The following is an 11,318-nucleotide window of genomic DNA, read 5'->3' on the forward strand; positions in this document are numbered from 1 at the left end:
GGCCTCCTCCGCTTGTGGGCGGGGCGAAGGGAGGGTGGAGCTTCGCCACCAACTCCCTACGCCTTCTCCTCCCGCAGGGAGATGCTGAAGGACCCCTTTGTGCGCTCCAAGCTCATCTCACCGCCTACCAACTTCAACCACCTGGTACACGTGGGCCCTGCCAACGGGCGGCCCGGCGCCAGGGACACGTCCCGGGTTAGTCCTCTGGAGCCAATCACAAGCTACTCTGGTGAGGCTGAGCCAGTCACCGGCCTCTGGTGAGCTCTAGCCAATCACAGGCCTCTGTAATTACCTGGGCCCCTGAGGCCTGGGACTTACCCTTCTGCTACCTGGAACTTAAGTACATCCAGGCTGGGGGCCCAGTGGCGTTCATTTGTCCTGGTCTGTTGTGCCTTGGGCCTCTTGGCCTCCGTGTGCCTCCTGGTCCCAGCCCCTCCGCACTGTCAACCAACAGGCTCTGGAAGAGAAGGGCCGAGTTTCTCGCGGCTCCGGCCCACAGCGGCCCCACAGCTTCTCCGAGGCGTTGCGGCGCCCAGCCTCCATGGGCAGCGAAGGCCTCGGTGGAGACGCAGACCCCAGTAAGGACAGCCCCTCAGCCTCCAGTGTGCTACTTCCCACCCCAAGTTTACACCCCCTTTGGATCCCTCAAATCTGATCTTGGTATTTTTGTCTCCTCATCTGCTGCTGGAGCAGTGAAGAAGAAACCTTGGACATCCTTGTCCAGCGAGTCTGTGTCCTGCCCCCAGGGATCGCTGAGCCCTGCAACCTCCCTAATGCAGGTGAGCGGGTCCGGGAGGCTTGTCCGTCCCCTATTCAAACGTCAGACACTTCTTTTTTGTGCTAGGCCTTCCTCAGGGACCTAGGCTAGGGAACAAGCTGAGCCCATCCCTGCCCTCGATTTTCTTACCTGTCTCACCCTACCAGTGGGCACCAGCAGGATCCTGGAGGCAGGCCAGCTTAGGTGGGAATCTTGGCGCTGACTGTTCCAGCTGTGTGGCTCTGGGCAAAGTGCCCAACCTCCCTAATCTTACCTCACCTGTAAAATGACGTGGTTCCTGGGAGGCCTGGATGAGCTGATAATACTGCGAAGGGCTCAGCATAGCACCTGGCATGGGGAAGGTGCCACAGAAGGGGAGCTCTTGGGATTTTTTTTTTTTTTAAGGACGGAGTCTCACTCTTTCACCCAGGCTAGAGTGCAGTGGCATAGTCTTGGTCACTGCAACCCCCACCTCCCAGCTTCGAGCGATTCTCCTACCTCAGTCCTCCAAAGTAGCTGGTATTACAGGCATGCATCACCATGTCCAGCTAATTCTTGTATTTTAAGTAGAGCTGGAGTTTCACCATGTTGGCCAGGCTGGTCTCGGACTCCTGACCTCAAGTGATCCACCTGCCTTGGCCTCCCAAAGTGTTGGGATTACTGGCGTGAGCCACTGCGCCCGGCCACTCTTAGGATTCTTAACAGAGGCCCAGTCCACATCAGGGAGTTGGGGGGTCAGAAGATGGAGCAATCCATTCTGAATGAGGACAGGGGAAAACCTAAGAGAAGCTGGGGAGGTTCCCATTCCCCCTGCAGCCACACATCCAGCATACACATTTACCCACTGTCTCCAGCACACACATCCACCCACTCCTGTCACACCAGGCCACGCGGAGCCCTGGGGCTTGCTGTGTTCTTCCATGCCTGCAGGCTCTCGCCCCTGCAGTCCCCTCTGTTTTGAATGCCTTACACCTATCTTCACCTTCACCAACACCAGACTGCCCTCCAGGTGACCCACCAGGACTATCTTCAAAGGAGCCTTCCTGGCCACTTGGTCAGGTAGTCATTGCCTCCCTTGGGCTGGTGCCACCTTTGCCACCCTGCTCCCTCCACACCATCCTTGCAGCTCCTGCTGTGCCGTGGGTTTCTTCTGGGGCCTGTTCTCCTCCCTTGACTGTGGGCTCCTTGGTGGTGGGGGTCCGGCTTCATTCTTCTGCCCAGAGTAAAGCATGTGTATTGACTAAAGGAAGAATGGAGTGAATGAACAACAGGACTTTGAGGCTGGGCACGGTGGCTCACCACTGTAATCGCAACACTTTGGGAGGCCGAGGCGGGCGGATCACTTGAGGTCAAGAGTTCGAGACCAGTCTGGCCAACATGGTGAAACCCTGTCTCTACTAAAAATACAGAAATTAGCTGGGCCTGGTGGCGCATGCCTGTAATCCCAGCTACTTGGGGGGCTGAGGCAGGAGAATTGCTTGAACCTGGGAGGCGGAGGTTGCAGTGAGCCGAGATCATGCCACTGCACTCCATCCTGGGTGACAGAGCGAGACTCCGTCTCAAAAAAAAAAAAAAAAGCAAACAAAAGAAAAATTAGCCAGGCATGGTGGTGCATGCCTGCATGCCTGTCATCCCAGCTACTTGGGAGGCAGAGGCAGGAGAATCACTTGAACCTGGGAGGGAGAGGTTGCAGTGAGCCAAGGTCATGCCACTACTGCACTCCAGCCTAGGCGACAGAGCACAACTCTGTCTCAGAAAAAAAAAAAAAAAAAAAATGGACTTTGAGTCCATTCAAGGTTAAGTAGGAGTTCTCCAGGTTCTTCCAGTGACCCTTTTACCACCTCCACTCCCCACCTCACATCTGGCTTCCTCCAGGGGCCCTGATACAGTGGGTGATGGGTCCTAAGGGGGCCTCCAGGAGCCACTGGCCCTGTGAGGAAAGAGTCCTCCCTGATCCTACCCCCCAACTTCCTTTTCTTTCTCCTGCAGGTCTCAGAACGGCCCCGAAGCCTCCCCCTATCCCCTGAATTGGAGAGCTCTCCTTGATGCCCTCTGTTAGGGCCCACCCCAATCCCAGGGCAGAAAGACATGAGGGAGCGAAGAACTTGAGGAATGCCATACTCCGGCTGGTCCGGGACATGGAAATTCGGACTCAGGGAGGGCCCGGGCTGGGCAATGACTGGAAGGCTTGCCTGGTTTCCCAGGACTTGGGGGTCCTGACTCCCAGTCCTGATTCCCTGCCTTACCTCTCTGTTGCCAGCCCCAGCCTTTCTAAGCCATTGGGAATAGAATGGCTCCTTTTGTCCTCGTGTCCAGGGGTGATTGTGCCAAAGCTCTTGTGTCCAGTGCCAAGCCCCCAGAGACTTGTAAGAGTTGGGATGAGGGGTGGAAAGGGACTGGGTCTCTGGGAACAGGTTGGGGGTCTTATCTGTGGACTGTCTGACTCCCAGCTGAGGCCAAGATGGGGCATGTCCCGGTCTCTGCTCAGCATCTGGGTGAGAAAAACAGACTATGATCCAGAGGAAGGGAAGATAGAGAAGGAGAGAAAGGATGTAGGCAAAGGAGGTGAGAGACAGGATAGGAGGAAGGAAGTGGAGGAGGAGGTGATAGGAATTGGAAGGAGGTAGAAGCCGTGTGGAGGAAGAGGGGAGAGGGACGGAGGAGAAGCGATGAAGAGGAGGGAGACAAAAAGAGGGGTGGAAGAGAGAGGGAGTCTGGAGAACAAAGGGTCCTTTTTCTGGGGAGGGGTGCGGTGGGCGGGGCTGACATTGTCAGCCAATCCTCCCATCGAGGAAGAGAATCCTGGACAGGGACGGGATGGGGAGGGTATTTATAAGGGCTTTTTGGTGGGAGATGGGTACCCAGTGGGGGCCACTGGAGGGTCTCCTGGCACACTCTAGCCCTTCCCAGAAATGGGGGCCCTTTTTCTCGAAGCTTCAACCAGTTGTGTATTAGGGGAACCTAGGGGGCATTTTACTATTGATCACAGTCATTATATTGTTATTATATTACTATTTTTATTAAACCTCCCCCGACTGAAATGTGGGGGGCAAAATAAGTATTTATCTCCTCAAATGCCACATTCCCAGGAGGGACAGACCCTGATGCTCTGTGAGGCAGCAAGAAACCAATAAAGACAGCTTTGTAAGCTGCTGGTCTCCTTGCCTGGATCTGTCCTCTTGGGGTTCAGAAGGTGGGTGATTAGGAATGGAGGGAACAGTGAAGGTGTCACAGACAGTTACAGACCAGATTGTCTTCCCTGCATTTTCACAAATCAGGTGACATTCAAATGGGGTAGATGAAGCGACTTTACTAACGAAGGGACAGTTTACAGAAGCATGCACAGTGCTAAGGGAACACACCAATGAATGGCAGTGCCCCAGGGCCTGGACAGCAGAGAGGAGCTGTTAGGAACCCCAGACCACCCAGGCAGGAAGAGGCAGTGGTGCTACTCGACAGGAGCTCTGGCTTTTGGTAGAACTTGACCATGGCTGAGCTGAAAGGCAGCCTAGGAAATAAATTCCTCCACCTCACGCCCTCCCATCTCCTGCCTCCCTTTGTCCAAAATCAACCAGCAGCCAGAGACCCCAAGAATTTAGTGAACTGGCTGGCGCGGTGGCTCAAGCCTGTAATCCCAGCACTTTGGGAGGCCTAGGCAGGTGGATCACCTGAGGTCAGGAGTTTGAGACCAGCCTGGCCAATATGGTGAAACCCCATCTCTACTAAAAATACAAAAATTAGCCGGGCATCATGGTGGGCACCTGTAATCCCAGCTACTTGGAAGGCTGAGGCAGGAGAATTACTTGAACCTGGGAGGCGGAGGCTGCAGTGAGCCAAGATTGTACCATTGCACTCCAGCCTGGGCAACAAGAGTGAAACTCCATCTCAAAAAAAAAAAAAAAAAAAAAAAAAAGAGAACTCAGTAACTGTAGGTTGTAGTGGCCAGTCTTGGCACAGAGCAGGGTGGAGAAGAGGGAAGTGGATCCGAAGGGCACACCGTGGGTATCCAGTGCCCTGCTGCCCACCCAGGTGAGGCTGATGAAAAGGGAGCAGGGGAAGGTCTGAGAGGGGTTTCACTTATTCTTAGCTGGGGGGTCCAACACTTAGCAGGACCCAGGCCTGAAGGCTGGGCTGAATGGGGAAGGAGGGGAAGGAGTGTGCCCTAGAGTCAGGGCAGGCCTGGGGCAGCTGATGGCTATGCTCTGAGGCATATGGCAGGCCCTAAAGCTAGGGGAAAGGACTGAAAAGAGACTGGGGGCCCCTACGTGGTTGGGAGTGGGGATTGGAGGGTGTCTGGAATTTTAGGGCCTGGTTAGGGGCCCAGGCATGAGAGGCAGCCTGGATTCTGGTCTAGTTGTGCAGCCACGGGCAAGTTACCTGGCCTCAGTTTCCACATCTGTAAATGGGAATCGTAGAATTTATCCCAGCGCCGGCACGGTGGCTCACGCCTGTAGTCCCAGCACTTTGGGAGGCCGAGGTGGGCAGATGAGTTCAAGACTAGCCTGACCAACGTGGTGAAACCCCGTCTCTACTAAAAATACAAAAATTAGCCGGGTGTGGTGGCATGCGCCTGTAATCCCAGCTACTCAGGAGGCTGAGGCAGGAGAATGGCTTAAACCCAGGAGGCAGAGGTTGCGGTGAGCTGAGATCACGCGACTGCACTCTGGCCTGGGTGATAGAGCAAGACCCTGTCTCAAAATAAAATAAAACTTATCACAGGCTGGGTGAGGTGGCTCACACCTATAATCTTAGCACTTTGGGAGGCTGAGGTGGGAAGATCTCTTGAGGCCAGGAGTTAGAAGCTGCAGTGAGCTATGTTTGCACCACTGCACTCTAGCCTGGGCAACAGAGAAAGACCCTGAAAAAAAATAAAAAAACTATCTCATGGGAGGTTCTGGTGAGACTGGTGAGATCATGCTGGAAAATGCCTTCGGTCCACTCAGGAAATATTTCTTCGGCCTACTGAGGTGCAGAGAGAGCCCTGTGCAGAGATACTCAGGCCTATGGCAAGCTGAGACCTGGAGCCTTCCCTCACTAAACTGGAGAAACGGCTGCTTCCCAGCGCCTAGCAATAATTCAGCCAAAAGACTTTCAGATTTACAAATTTTTATACTTCTAAAAAATTAATTTTCTCCCAATATTTTATGTTAACAAATTTCAAACCTGCAAAAAGATGGAAAGAATATGAACTCTGGCCAAGCACTGTGGCTCACGCCTGTAATCCCAGCACTTTGGGAGGCTGAGGCAGGCGGATCACCTGGGGTTGGGAGTTCAACATTGGCCTGGCCAACATTGTGAAACCTCGTCTGTGCTAAAAATACAAAAATTAGCTGAGCATGGTGGTGCGCACCTGTAATCCCAGCTACTCAGGAAGCTGAGACAGGATAATCATTTGAACCAGAGAGGTGGAGCTTGCAGTGAGCTGAGATTGTGCCACTGCACTCCAGCCTGGGTGACAGAGTGATACTCCATCTCAAAAAATAAAAGTCTGGGTGTGGTGGCTCACGTTTGTAATCCTAGCACTTTGGGAGGCCAAGATGGGTTGATCACCTGAGGTCAGGAGTTCAAAACTAGCCTGGCCAGCATGGTGAAACCCTGTCTCTACTAAAAATACAAAAAAAAAAAAAAAAATTTTGGTGGTAGGTGCCTGTAGTCCCAGCTACTTGGGAGGCTGAGACAGGGGAATCACTTGAACCTGGGAGGCAGAGGTTGCAGTGAGCTGAGATCTCACTACTGCACTCCAGCCTGGACAACAGAGTGAGACTCCATCTTTAAAAAAAAAAAAGAACTCCATATACTCTTCCCCTAGATCCACCAATAAACATTTTGCTGCTTCTACTTTCTATCTGTATAGCATTTATTTTGTTAAACCATTGAAAGTAAGTTGCAGACATCTTGAACTTCACATCTAAATATTTCAGCAATTATGTCTTAAGAATAAGAAGCCAGGCCTGGTACAATCACTCACACCTGTAATCCCAACACTTTGAGAGGCTGAGGCCGGAGGATTGCTTGAGCCCAGAATTCAAGACCAGCCTAGGCAATATAGCGAGACCCTGTCTCTACAAAAAATAAAAAATTGGCCACAACAATTATGTTGTTTAAGTCACCTACTTTGTGGTACAGTTGTGTCAAAAATGTTATTTAGCAGGTTACCGTAGCTCACGCATTTGGGAGGCCGAGGTGGGAGGATCACTTAAGGCCAGGAATTTGAGACGAGCCTCCACAACATGGTGCAACCCTGTTGCCTAACATGGCCCTGTCACCCGGGCTGGAGTGCAGTGGTGCAATCATAGTACATTGTAGTCTTTAATTACTGGGCTCAAGTGATCCTCCTGCCTCAGCCTCTCAACTAACTGGGATTACAGGCCCATGCCTGGAGGACTGTTTTTTTTGAGACAGGGTCTTATTATGTTGCCCAGGTTGGTCTTGAACTCCTGACCTCAAGTGACTCTCTGGCCTCGGCCTCCCAAAAGTGCTGGGACTACAGGGGTGGCCCACTGCACCTGAACTAGATTAAACTTTTTATTTATTTATTTTTCCATTGCCCCCTAGATTAAACTTTTTATTATTTTTTAATTTAATTTAATTTTATTTTTTTTGAGACGGAGTCTCGCTCTGTCGCCCAGGCTGAAGTGCAGTGGCGCCATCTTGGCTCACTGCAAGCTCCGCCTCCCGCGTTTACGCCATTCTCCTGCCTCAGCCTCCCGAGTAGCTGGGACTACAGGCGCCCGCCATCTTGCCCGGCTAGTTTTGTGTATTTTTTAATAGAGACGGGGTTTCACCGTGTAGGCCAGGATGGTCTCGATCTCCTGACCTCGTGATCCACCCGTCTCGGCCTCCCAAAGTGCTGGGATTACAGGCTTGAGCCACCGCGCCCGGCCATATTTTTTTATTTTTTTTTTGAGAGGGAGTCTCGCTCTGTCGCCCAGGCTGGAGTGCAGTGGCTGGATCTCAGCTCACTGCAAGCTCCGCCTCCCGGGTTTACCCCATTCTCCTGCCTCAGCCTCCCGAGTAGCTGGGACTACAGGCGCCCGCCACCTCGCCCAGCTAGTTTTTTGTACTTTTTAGTAGAGACGAGGTTTCACCATGTTAGGCAGGTGGTCTCGATTTCCTGACCTCGTGATCCGCCCGTCTCGGCCTCCCAAAATGCTGGGATTACAGGCTTGAGCCACCGCGCCCGGCCTAGATTAAACTTTTTAAGTCACGAATATTATCTAGCTGGGTGCGGTGGCTCACATCTGTAATCCCAGCACTTTGGGAGGCTGAGGTGGGCAGATCACGAGGTCAGGAGATTGAGACCATCCTGGCCAACATGGTGAAACCCAATCTCTACTAAAAATACAAAAACTAGCTGGGCATGGTGGCGCATGCCTGTAGTCCCACCTACTCCAGAGGCTGAGGCAGGAGAATGGCTTGAACCCGGGAGGTGGAGCTTGCAGTGAGCCAAGATTGTGCCATTTCACTCCAGCCTGGGCGACAGAGTGAGACTCCATCTCAAAAAAAGAAAAAAAAAAAAAAAAAAACCCAAAAGCAGAATATACCTAGCTGGTGTTATTTTAAATTAATTTTAATTACAACAATACACAAAATTTTTTGGAAAAGAAATTAGGGACTGAATTCCCCTTTGACTCCCTCCCCTCAGCCCATGAGATTACTTTCTGTTAGCTTGTTCCATGCATACCCCTACTGGCGATGTCCAGAGGGACCGCCCTCCCAGGGCCTCCTTGTCTTTAGCAGCAGAAATCCCGTTGGAGCTTCAGACCCTTCCACCCCTGTCCTCACACTCACAGCTGGGCCCCCCAAGCCCCAGCCAACCTTGAAACCCTCAGAAGTGGTCCTACCCTTTATTGCTGTGCGTCAGATTCACCACAGGAGGCTCAGATGTTTCAGGTTCTGCACAACCCTGGCCATCCCCTTTTCTGACCCCATCTCCATCCCTCCCCAGCTTCTGGCAGATGTCCTCTGTCCCCTCTGGAGGTGATGGTCCATTGTTAGCAAAATCTCCCTGTGTTCACTACCTTCTCCAAACAGTTCCTATCCCTCCTGCTCTAGCAGAAACCTTGGACTCCTGAGATCACCGCCACTACCATCTCCCCAGCAGCCCCCAGCAGGCTTTCCTACACCCCTCCTGCGATGGGCCTGGAAGAGTTGGGGTAGGCATCCTCCATAATCCTCATCACTTATAGACATTCTGCTGCCTCCTCTTTTGCTTTCTTTTTGATTTTTTTTTTCTGCCCAAGATAGTACTTCTCCTCCTCCTTTCAGACACTCAGATTTCAACTCTAATTATCATCTGATGCCACCCAGTTGGTTTCTGACATCTCCCAACCCATGATGGCCCAGTTCTAGATGATTTGTTCCTGGCTTGCCATTACTCCAACCTACTTCTGTCTTAATTCTTAGACATGTTGATATCTGTGCTGGGCCTCCCAGTTCCTTGAAGCCCTCTTCCCACCGGATCTTGTCATCTGTCCTACCTCAGCCACTCACTCCCACAATGATACTGGAGAACCACACTGTCCTATACAGGAGCCGCCAGCCACATATGGCCACGAGCACTGCATCTCTCCCCAATTGAGAGATGCTGTGAGTACAGAACACATACCGGATTTCAAAGAGTCCGTGTGAAATAATTGTAAATTATCAGTCATAATTTTTATTATTTATTTATTTATTTATTTATTTATGTCTTTTGGGATGGAGTCTCGCTCTGTCACCTAGGCTGGAGTGCAGTGGTGTGATCTCGGCTCACTGCAACCTCCGCTTCCTGGGTTCAAGCAATTCTCATACCTCAGCCTCCTAAGTAGCTGGGATTACAGGCGCCCGCCACCACACCTGGCTAATTCTTTTGTATTTTTAGTAGAGACGGGGTTTTGCCATGTTGGCCAGGCTAGTCTCAAACCCCTGACCTCAGGTGATCCACCTGCCTTGGCCTCCCAAAGTGCTGGGATTACAGGTGTGAGCCACTGCGCCCGGCCAAGCATCCTACTCCTAACGAACACCCCTCTCTTTCCAGCCCATTCTAGCACCCCAACTCCAATTGACTGTTGACCCCACAGAAACCTACAACCCACTGATATTACTACACATTTGCTGTCCTTCACTCTTCCCTTGTCCTTACATGCCTCCTCACCCAGCCTACATTCCAGGTCAATCATTAATAATGACTGCTTTGGCCAGGTGCAACGGCTCACGCCTGTAATCCCCAGCACTTTGGGAGGCCGAGGCAGATTAATCACCTGAAGTCAGGAGTTTGAAACCAGCCTGGCCAACATGGCAAAGCCCTGTCTCTACTAAAAATACAAAAATTAGCTGGGCATGGTGGCGGGTGCCTGTAATCCCAGATACTCGGGAGGCTGAGGCAGGAGAATCGCATGAATCCAGTAGATGGAGGTTGCAGTGAGCCGAGATTGCACCACTGCACTGCAACCTGGGAGACAGAGGAGACTCCATCTTAAAAAATAAAATAGGCCGGGCGCGGTGGCTCATGCCTGTAATTCCAGCACTTTGGGAGGCCGAGACGGGCGGATCACGAGGTCAGGAGATCAAGACCATCCTGGCTAACACGGTGAAACCCCGTCTGTACTAAAAATACCAAAATTAGCTAGGCGCGGTGGCGGGCGCCCATAGTCTCAGCTACACAGGAGGCTGAGGCAGGAGAATGGCGTGAACCCAGGAGACGGAGCTTGCAGTGAGTGAAGATCGCACCACTGCACTCCAGCCTGGGCGACAGAGCGAGACTCCATCTCAAAAATAAAATAAAATAAATAAAATAAAATAAAATAAACCCTACTGCTTTGCATACATGTATTTCTTTAGCAAATATTTGTTGAACACCTATTATGTGCCAGACACTATTCTAGGCCCAGGGTACACATCAGTGAACACGACAGACACATTTCCTGTCCTGTAGAGCTTATCTTTCGGTGGTAGGGGACAAACAATAAGTAAATCAGGCCAGGCATGGTGACCCGTGCCTGTAATCCCAGCACTTGGGAGGCTGAAGTGGGAGGACTGCCTTGAGCCCAGGAGGTCAAAGCTGAAGTGAACCATGATTGCACTGCTGCACATCAGCCTGGGCAACAGTCTCAAAACAGAGAAACAAAGTGGTCATATCGTACGTTAGAATAGTGGTTCTCGCCGGGCGCGGTGGCTCACGCCTGTAATCCCAGCACTTTGGGAGGCCGAGACGGGCGGATCACGAGGTCAGGAGATCGAGATCATCCTGGCTAATACGGTGAAACCCCGTCTCTGCTAAAAAATACAAAAAACTAGCCAGGCGAGGTGGCGGGCACCTGTAGTCCCAGCTACTTGGGAGGCTGAGGCAGGAGAATGGTGTAAACCCGGGAGGCGGAGCTTGCAGTGAGCTGAGATCCGGCCACTGCACTCCAGGCTGGGCGACAGAGCAGACTCCGTCTCGAAAAAAAAAAAAAAAAGAATAGTGGTTCTCAACCTGGGGTTACTTTGGCATCCCAGGGGACATTTGGTGACGTCTGGAGACATTTTTAGTTGTCCCCACTGTGGGAGCTGAACTGGTGGCATCCAGTAGGCAGAAACC

At 51.9% G+C, this 11,318-nt stretch overlaps 1 protein-coding gene across 1 annotated transcript in view; it reads left to right on the forward strand.

Moving 5' to 3' along the window:
* Nucleotides 1–3,089, forward strand: part of CDC42BPG (CDC42 binding protein kinase gamma) — a 21,054-nt gene extending 17,965 nt beyond the window's left edge. Inside the window, exons 34-37 of the mRNA XM_031933862.1 lie at nt 65–195; nt 455–578; nt 694–779; nt 2,747–3,089. Of these exons, the coding sequence (XP_031789722.1) occupies nt 65–195; nt 455–578; nt 694–779; nt 2,747–2,803 (398 nt within the window). The 3' untranslated portion in view covers nt 2,804–3,089. The remainder of the gene's footprint in view (nt 1–64; nt 196–454; nt 579–693; nt 780–2,746) is intronic.
* The last annotated feature ends 8,229 nt before the right edge of the window (nt 3,090–11,318 follow it).

This window comes from Piliocolobus tephrosceles, chromosome 13, assembly GCF_002776525.5.
Source record: "Piliocolobus tephrosceles isolate RC106 chromosome 13, ASM277652v3, whole genome shotgun sequence".
Classification (NCBI taxonomy): Eukaryota; Metazoa; Chordata; class Mammalia; order Primates; family Cercopithecidae; genus Piliocolobus; species Piliocolobus tephrosceles.